General features: G+C 35.9%; 1 protein-coding gene across 1 annotated transcript; it reads right to left on the reverse strand.

The window, feature by feature from the left end:
* Nucleotides 1-4193: 4193 nt before the first annotated feature.
* On the reverse strand, nucleotides 4194-8807 carry LOC144343769 (uncharacterized). Its single transcript, XM_085498967.1, has 6 exons — nucleotides 8691-8807; nucleotides 8185-8206; nucleotides 7353-7931; nucleotides 6396-6640; nucleotides 5997-6274; nucleotides 4194-4521 (listed from the first exon to the last, which is right to left on the reverse strand). Exons 1-6 carry the CDS (start codon nucleotides 8805-8807, stop codon nucleotides 4512-4514), a joined length of 1251 nt encoding a protein of 416 aa, XP_085355093.1. The 3' UTR covers nucleotides 4194-4511.
* Between the last annotated feature and the right edge of the window lie 1925 nt (nucleotides 8808-10732).

Consider the following 10732-nt stretch of genomic DNA (forward strand, 5'->3'; position numbering starts at 1 on the left):
GACATCTCTTTTTGGAGGATTTCTGACAACGTTTGTTTGGTTGCACCTGGATTTTACCGCTGCAAGGAATATTCAAACCCAGACCTAACGTGAATTCTTCGTAATGTTTTTGTTGCATTGTCACAGACAAACGATGTGACAGCGCCTACAGAACCGATGCGTCTTAGGTCTCAAAATAATTTATCAGAAGTTACACTGACTACTTCCTGACCCCTTCCAGTCATTGTAGATATGAGCTCATTTGAAAATTCAATGTTGTGAATAGATGCCACATGCCAGCTTTGTTTTTAAACGGGATGTGTCACGTAATACAGACTATTTCCTGTCCCCTTCCAGTCAACAAAAGTATTTCGTCATTGCTGAGACAAAAGATTTATTTATTGGTTGTCTGAGGTCTTCGTACACGATATGCTTGTTTTTCTTGTACATCTCCTTTTTCATGGCTGATTGTTTCAATTTTTTTCGTTTATCTCCCCTTGCCATGGTGACAACCGATGAATGTGACGCAGACAGTAACCAAAACCACGGTTAATAGTAACCGTGCCAAAACAATATAATAGACCCGACGGAGATGCGTTAAATATCGCAATCACGTGAATATGTTAATTTGGTGACTGTGCAGGAATGTATTTCTCAGGAATGCGTTAGACAGCGTAGTTGTAACTACAGTCGCAACTAAACAAAAAAGTTCTAACGGTATTGATAATTTAAACTTAAAGCGAACCTAAATGCGGCCTTAATTTATAGTTGTGTATATTCTAAACTGTATTTGAAATAATATTGCAGTGGTTTAATTTTGTGTTAATTATAACTGTAGCTTGGATAGGCATTTGAAGTGCTTGCAATTAAACACCATGGAGGTCATTCATGGAGGGGAATAAATAACGAACAAACATATTTAACATCCGGGTACTTTTAAAAGCTATGACGTTTTAGTATCTGGTCGCATTCGTATACGCCATTGTACATAGCCGTTCATGCTGCCAGGCATTGTGTACTACTAGTATAAACTCAACTTTTATATGCACAATGTGCTTTTTAAAACGTGGGTTAGAGCATTATGCGTTTGAACCACAGTATTCTGAGAGTGAAAGCCCAATTGCGTTAAAGTACTGTACTTCCCCCGATCGTAAGTCCCTCTCGAGTATGAAGCCCATTCCTATATTTTTACTTGGTATTTATCGAGTTGAGGGCATTCAAGATTATAATATGCGTGTAAAAGGTGGGTTTCATTTCATAATAATCGTGATTGGCATGGTAGTTTGGTTCATGCTTTTAGTTTTATGAGAAAACTCGCATTAATTTCAGAGTGCATGGCGAACGTACACAACGTGGTTCGCACGCTTTCTGTTCTGTCATTTACTCAGGATGAACCCCGATGTTGCAATTCTGGAGTAATCCCTATTTGAGTAGTAGCTTTCGAAAAGCCAAAAATGTGATCGTTAAGTCGTGTACCTGGTTATTGGGCATGGTTTACTTTGAGAACGATGTGACATGTTGGCGACCGAGAAAGGTGACTGTTTAAATACTTCCTCCACACTCAGTTTACCCACGGTTACTATTAACCGTCATTTATATTTCGGAAATTGCGAATCGTTAGTTTTTAGGGAAAAATCGTTTTTTCGTTGCAATCAGTGCTACAGATCGCATTTTAACATTGCGGTAATTCACTTCCGCATTGCGTTAAAAAATCATCGTCAATAATCGGAAAATTTCATCATTACGACACATCATTTTGATTGGTCAATGAAATACATGACCTGTTATGTCAAAGGAAGTTGTTCCAGGTCAAATCGTGCTGAAAAACCTCATGGTGGAAAATTGCTTTGCGTCGAGAGTTTGCGTACGATAGAAAACATACCAAAACGAAGATAATGATAAATGCCTTCGTCCACTGTTTCCTCACAGACCCTACCCATTATTTCACCGTAAATTCAGACGGTATGTAAATCGTATTGTAATAAAATGTGTGTGTTTTTATGAACATGTTTGTTTCTTCATTGTAAGTGTCGTTCAAATCAATGACTCATTTTTAAAAAAATAAGTATTATTTTCCCGAGCCCGGCGTTGTGAACGAATAACTTTTTTGGATAATTTTTCGTTGTTTGCAAGATGGTTACAGTGTTTAACCCCAAAACAAAGTCATTTTTTCTGAGTTGGTCCTCGAGTACAAGCTCATCCCTTACTTTTCCATTGCGTGTTCATGCCTCCGGGCTTATGATCAGGGAAGTACGGTGTACTGTGAAGATTCAGATCAGTCCAGTGTGAGTGATGAGAGTATATCGTCGACGATGCCCCTTGTTCGGATGATAGTTTTATTTCAAATTACACGGAAGTATGTGAACAATCTGCTTCGAGTTCCTGTGACACTTGTCCCATGATTTGCCAGTGCAGCCCCGTGAATACATGGACGAAAATGTTTCCACCACCACCCTACGAACTCAAGATTGCATACTCCAGCATCTATACTTTGAATAGTTTGCACGCCGCACAGTGCAGTACTGGAAACAGCATTTATTAGACAGTTAGACAAAAAACAAAACAAAATGCCTGTCTCGATCAATCGCACATCCATAATGTTTGTATGTTGATACGCTTGTAAATAACATTAACGTAAAAGTCAAAACAACCTAGACTAGAAGTCAATTCACCAGTCCAGTTCACCAGTCTAAGTTGCTTATATTTAATCAGATACTATTTCGTCATCATGCTTTGTTACCTTACCTGTTTATACCTCATGAGGGCGTTTTTTTTGGCAAGATGGCGCGAACGGAAGTCCTTCGCAGGTTTATGGTTTCTCATATTTAAATCATAACTCTGAAGATAATCATTTTTTTTATTTTTGTTTTCAAATTTATAATCAATATACATAACTTGATAAATACAAACACCAAAATAGCCCTATTTAGTTCCTCTTTAAACCTATTGATGTTTGGTTCACCTAATCCGCAAATAAACTAGATCAGTAAATATACCGTACTTGAGTAGGATGACCCGCCCATGTTTAGCATAACAAAGCATTTGAATTAATGAAGTGAATATGACGCCATTATTCTGCAAATCCCCAATCAAATGGTTAAATCGCACGAGCCGAACTTTTTGATTTGTTATTTTGACAGGGTCCAGTTAATCCATAGTCACATGACCCCTATGTAAACAATCATTGCAAAATATGAATTATCAAATTCCTGAATATTTCAGCTTTCATAAAATATATAGTTTGCTATAAATATGTTTTGATTTGAGTTGCTCAGATCATTTTAACTAAATGATGTTATTTCCCCTGTTGCTGTTGCACTAAAGAGGCTTACCTATGATGCCTGACACTGAAAGCACTTGATTATGTTAACCCGAATTTCTAGCTTGTAATATAAAGTAATGGCACGTTAAAATAGTTGCTTTGTTAACTGTAACTAAAACAAATTTATATATTCATCAAGACACCATGGGTGGTTGAACTGAACAAGTTTATATCAGTTTTCATTCATCTCAATTTGTCACTCTGTCACAATGTGTTCCACTGTTTTTAAGGCGATTGTAATTTCCATAATGGGAGGACTTTTTAATAACATCTGGTTATGCAATTCTGCTAGGAAATCTCCGCTAATTAGCAGTGCCCTTCAATGTACACTTGTGAAAAAACCCCAAAAGATGAGATGAGTTTGCTCACTATTACACCTATTATATTCACCAGTGTTGGCTCATATGCGTCTCCCTAACATCATTAGATTCAAGATCATGGCACTAGCAGTGCTATGACTTAATAATACATCAGGATGTGATCATGATCGTGGCGCGCTCAGAAAAGCATGTTATAAGCACATATTCATTCAGGGAATTTAGTAAAATTAGTAACTCGGATGTAGGTTTAAGGGTGCAGCCATTTTAGACACCAGTCGCCAGTTTGCATCACATAAACATATACAGTTCAGGTTTAGATCTTGCATGTAACACATCACAGCCGATGTTACAGCCGCTTAATAGTAGGGAGTGCTCCGTCGGAGGAAAGCTACTTGGACACGACTCGCATCAGTAACTGTATTTAGTCAGATGTTCATGCAGTTATAAATGGATGCTCACCGGCGAAAAGGATTAAAGTACCTTGAAGCATCCATCTACAACAATTTTATCCGGATTATAGAATTATTAAAATCGCATTCATCGTCGTGTATTACAAAGCAGCCATACACGTATTGCGTCTTGATAAGTTTATTTCAATTGAACCCCAAAACATGCAGCCACTGATACAAACTATTATAACCCGTAATTCGAATTCTAGAGTCTTTTAATCCGTAGTGTTTAATTTTGATTTACAACTGAACTAATACCACGTTTTCCCATTATTACTATTCATGGAGCTAAACCTCGCAAAAAATGCAAATAGCAATATAATATAATATAATATAAACCAATATTATTCGACTTGTTCGTTGCCATTTGCCATATGTCCATTTTCCTTGTTAACCAATGGGTTGGTAGGATCAAATCATCATTGGTGTACGTCATCACAATCATTTACATCTGTAAATAAGATAAATAAAAGATATGTGGATAAGAACACTACCAGAAATGCAATTCATGTGTATGCCGTGTAATGAGGTTTTGAATAAAGAATTGTTTGTGATATCAAACTTCATCAACCGTATATATAAATACAGAGAAACATGAGTGAAGATTTTCAGAACTAGACAACACTCAGAAGAGATGCCAGCCATACCTGCACTAGAATTGTTCAATATTCATATCAACAAATACAACTACATTTTAAACATATATAATGTTACCTTGACCTTTGACTTTACAATGTAGATATTGGGATCACATCAAGAACATGTGTGCTAAGTTTTGTCTTGGAATATTGTGAACATGCATACCTATTGACTAAATGGTCTGGCGGGTCATATGCATGTTGAAGTGATGGCTATTTTCTTTTTGAACTGTATTGTGAACATGCATGTACATATAGTGTGACCTTGGTTTTAAAATGTAAAATTATCACCGGACCCTGGCGTCGAGCTATAGCAGATAATTGCCACGCGAGAATGGTGTTATATCACCAGGTTGAATTGTGTGTTTAGTTCATACATTTTTGGGATACACCCAGAGCACGGGTTGTTTAACCTTATATCAAAATATCGTGACATATGGTGATAGATATTACCAAGCTGATTAAAACTTGATGTAGTTATAGAGTAATTTTTTTAGTAGTTCGAGACACGATATATATTAAACATAGCGGTAATTAAACTAGAAAAAGAAAGCCGTAAAAAAAAAAAAAAAAAACTATAAATAAACAAAAAAAACAATATAAAAATTAAAAACGCCTATAACTGTTGCTTTGAAATAATTTTGTTTAGGCAATTTACACCAACAAGTAAACAAGTCGGGGTGAAAAATGTTTTTATTAAAATACCTTTACAAATATTGTTTCAAATGTTATTAGATACAGTTATTCATCTTGGTTTGGTGAATCAGTAGCATGTTTTAAAATGAAGTAGGGTTGATTATTAAAAGTATGTTTGAGCTAGGGTATACACATCAACCTTTTAACACTGGGGTTTATTGCAATCAGTGTTAAAATCAATTAAATAAAACATTTTTCGAACGCAGCAGAAAACGAAATAACATAGTTTTGAGTATTAGGATTATTTTGATTGGTGCAGTAGTTAATAGCAACATAGATGATATTAAGTCCAATGACGGCAATCTATCAGTGTTTTACCTCATTGCAAGTTACTCCATCGTCACTATGTTAAAGTGTGGCTGTAATATGTTATTAAATATGTTAAATCAACTTTAAGTGATGTTGCAAAAGAACAGGTATATGGCCATGGTTACTATAAATATTGATGAAAACGTTTGTGCTGCCTACCATCCCACACCTGACGACGTAAAGTGATGAAGTCAAGTATGAAACATGACTAAATATACTACTGTCAAAATACTAAAGAAGAAATGTGTTATTGCACAAAGTTGAACGTTACATGGGTACTCACGATATTCCACGCACTTTCCAGCTTTCACCAAAGTCGAAAGAGTTATCAGCAATAGTGCCATCAGGTTTTTGGAAGTCATCATGACTATCACCATTATAGTTGCCCAATAATCCACACAGATTGCCACGATAATCGGAACCAAAAAGGTTAACTGTGAAGCTGTGTTTTCGCAAGGTCCAATCTAACTTGAATGTAGTATCCTTCAGCGTGAAGCTCATAAGTACTTTTTCTTTTGTTTTCACGACTTGTATGATTGGCGACATGGGCTGTACGTTTCCCTGTAAGTTAATTAATCTGTAATTGGTACTAATTGCATTTTACTCAAAATTAAAATCCATCAAAATTAACAAAATACTTAAATTGCGTAATCCGTGATTGGTTGATTGATTTCTTACTCACTGTAACTACGTCTAGCTTATCCACATTAGCATATTCATCACCAACAGTTATATTGATAGCAATGACTCTAGTTTTGAATTCACCACTATTGTTATCTTCTCGAGGTTCAAATTTAGCAATGATTTTGAAATCTGGTTTGACATTAGAGCAGTCTTTTACCAGCGTGTACCAACACACTCCTTGATGACTGTAATGACGTCCATCCAATGTGGTGAAATGAGGATCACCTATGACAGAGCCACCATCTGTTAAATAATGGAAATGATGTTTCATGTTAATTTCCATAATAAAAATGAACATAATTTACTGTATAGCGTCACCATCTGTTGAATAGTTTGAATGATGTGTATCTTCAATAATCCTATTAGTATTTAATATGCGACTCACTTCACATCATCTGTTCTTATATATTCCAATATTGAATTAAAATAATTTAAGTACATTCTAACAAATTAATCTTATAAATGTGTAGTATGGTTTAATGTAGTATGGCATGTGGTGCAGTGTAGTTCATTATAGTATGGTGTAGTGCAGTGTAATGCAGAGTAGTGTATAAATAATTCAGTGTAGTGTAGTGCAGTGCAATGCTGCAAGTAATACATTGACACAGAATAATTGGTATGGAACGAGTGGAGTGGGACTGGTGGGCAGGGTAGCTTATGCTTGAAACTTCAATTAATTCACAAATAAATTGCATGTAACAAAAAAGACCTGTGTATGTTATGACAACATATGTGTCATTAAACCTTGTACCAAGTGAAAAATTCTAAAACATAAACGATTACGAATTCCTTAGTATTTTCATATTTTGATATCATTTTCTGTAATAATATTTAGTATTACTTATAATTTTATGCATCTACACAGTGTATGTGTGTTCTCAAATTCTTTACAAGTGCATTTGTCGTGTTTAATATAATGCTTCAACAAGTATTAACTACCTAAGTAATTACTTACCACAGATATTCACAAGTCTCTTTACCTCACTTCCTGTCATACTAAGAGTTGAGAAGTCCCATGAATAAATATCACCATAGTCGGGTTGAGCAGTTATTTCCTGTTCACTAAGAACACGCCCCCACATGTTGAATTTCGTGATCTGTCCAACAAACGCTTGGTGAGTATCAAATGACCCACCAAATGAATCTTGTTCCTGACCCAGGTACAGTGAGCCACCTCCCTGAAGCGTTGCTCCTTGTGCAAAGTTACCATTAGCCACTACTACTCCATCGAGGTACAGCTCATAACGACCAGTTGTAGATGTCCAAGTGACGCAGATATGGCGACATCTACCATCATTGACAGAAATTCCAGTTGTATGTGATTCGTGATCATCAATAACTATTTTGAGATTACCGTAGTCGTATAGAAGCAACTCGTTGAAATCACCAGGTACAGCATAAGATATCAAAGTACCATCATTGGTAGATGACGAGTTAATCATTATGCAATAAGTCATTTCTGTCATGTCTGGAATTGGTGTTGCTACCTTGATACGAGAATCCGTGTCTACTATATCTATAAGGCCATCACGGTCTGGAATGTAAATATTAAATTTAAATATTTATCTTGGTCTTTACCCTCATATATTGCTCACCAAATTATGTTGTTAATAAAGTAAGTAATATGTTCTAAACTGTTTGTTCGACCACTTATTTGAGACTGTGGAAACTGTAATAGCTGTGTACAAAATTACCCAACGACCCAATGCTGCAATTCCGGGAATTGTAGAGCCGCACTTTAATACTTATTCCACACCAATACAATAATAATAAATGCAAATACTTACATTCACGTTTCTGTAACTCTTTCTGCAAACAAATAATATATAAATAAATACTAAGGGCTCAAAGACGTAGCATTCTTTTTAATACGTGTATACTTTCATTACAGCTCAGTGAAGTTCATTTCAGAAATGTACATTGAAGTGCTTAGAATATTGTTTACATTGAGAGGGATTTATGAAATTAGCTCAATACAAGGTTAAATGCGTCTGAAGCACATTATGTACATGTTTAAAAATGCTTACTGTAAAACCATTTATTTTTCACTGGCATTTAATTTCACTATTCACGAACTTGACATATAGATAATGAGTGCCATTGTTATGTTACATATTCACGTGGATTTTATTTAGCGGATTTTATTTATCGGTGAAAATAGCGATATGAAATATAACTCAAGTGAATAATTAATGCATTTACAGTATTACCCACTCTTGTACATGAATGCATTTACAGATACGGAAATGAGGGATAGACAAAATCAAGCACAGGCGAGTATTGAGGGGAATACGTCAGTTGTTCCGTGGAAAGTGCTACTCTTTGCGACAAGTCTCAGATCACCTTGAGTTTTACATGCACATAGCATAGGAACAATATACGGGACTGGCAGCTTAACGGCCTTCCGCATGTCCGGTAAATGGGCAGAATGTACTCGTTTCTACTGCAGAGGGTGCGCCGACCAAGGATGCAAAATTAAGAGACAAGTTAACCAGTATGTCACACATCATGCCGTATAGAAGCTTTGAAATTTGTTGCTATTAAATTACTGAGAAGAGGCTGAATGTGTCATATCGATTAAAAATACGAATTTTCATGTAACTAAGAATTTGGTAATAATGTATAATAGCTGTGCCACATGTAATGTTTATGGCAGATATTGCCCCGTATTACTGCGTAAAAGTACTTAATGACACTAAATATCCAAGTCAGTTACAACGGAATACAAGGTCACACGACGCATATCACGTGTTGCATGGTGAAAGGTGCTGTGACGACGTTATAGATAATGGCCGCGATATATTTGAACGGATAATGTAAATAATGAGTTTGGAAATAAAAAAATGCTGTACCATATGTGATGTTTATGACGGATAATACCCGGTGTTACTGTGTCATCGTACTCAATGACGTTAATGATACGAGTCAGTTGCAAAGAAAAATTGCCTATTTACGTGTCGCATGATACAAAGTGTTTTGACGACATTGAACGTGATCGGTCATCGCGTTCAAGATAATATATTATGGCCGCGTATTCACGATTTCTATGAAATTGCTCCAGTCATAACACACAAAAGAGTTGTGAAAACAACTCAACCATACTCACCTTTAAAACCATACCATTATAATGGATTGCAGAACGATGCGAAAGTATGATATATTGAGTCAAATGTGAATGAATTTGTCAATATGTTCTACAAATGGAATGCACGACGAATCTATCTCCGCTATTATTCTTTGTATTGTTTTTGTATAAAATTTAAAGTACATGCTCAGTAGACAATAGCTAGCTTACCCCGTCATTAAGCTTGGCACTTTGTACCTTGTAGATACACAGACACACAGTTATATAATATAAGGTGTACGCCCACATTCTGTAATTCAAGGAAAAGCGACAGTTGTTTGTAGTTTCAGTAGTATCCACATTAACAGTAGTATTCCTAATAGAAAATAATGCGGGCTGCGATGTTACGTAATTACATAACTATCAATTTCTCAGACTAGATCACGTATTTAGAGAAAGGTGTGAAGTTGTAAGGTTGTTATATTTAAACGCAATTCTGTTTACCAACGTGTTGGTGATTAACAAGTATTAATTAAGTGCGTGTCACGCCTAGTTGTTTGTCCATGCCTTAAATATCAACTTAATACAATGAATGGATAACAGTTACACTGTTTGAGGGGAAACAATGTATCGCCCGAATTGGCACTCATTCGGCCATCTACGGGAAAGACCCTACGATGTTCATTTTGAGGGCCTAAATGAGAATACAGAATCAATAAGTTTAGAATTCAGCATATATCCAGCTCATAATGATATATAATATGATGTAATAAATACGGTCTCCCAGTTGTAAATGCAATAGCCGAATCACTCAAAATCAAAATCGTTTCAATTCGGCAAAAGCTGCGTTATAATAGACATACACATAACACACCATGTGAAGCCTACCTTACTCGATACGTAACGTGATTCTTTTCAGCCGATCAGAGTTGTGTCGAAGCTTCGCTCAATTCCGATGATCTGACTCTCTGCTTTTACAATGCGTCTTGTAATCATGACGTGTGTAACTTTCGGACCGTCCCAGTTGTTTTCCACCAATGACATTCGCTACTTCAGTAATAACTCTTGCTGGAAAATTGTGTCATAAACAGTGATTGACAAGTTGATGTGGCATGACGTATATGGCATGCGCCATTTTCAAGGTATAATATATTTATATATACATATATATCATGACAAACTAGATACCAAAGAGGGGTAATTTTGTTTTTGTTACCCCAAAGGGCCCCACAACAGCTTTACCGTCAGCATTACACACATTATGGGAAAAT

The sequence above is a fragment of the Saccoglossus kowalevskii genome, chromosome 5, assembly GCF_978046115.1.
Source record: "Saccoglossus kowalevskii chromosome 5, keSacKowa6.1, whole genome shotgun sequence".
Taxonomy (NCBI): Eukaryota; Metazoa; Hemichordata; class Enteropneusta; family Harrimaniidae; genus Saccoglossus; species Saccoglossus kowalevskii.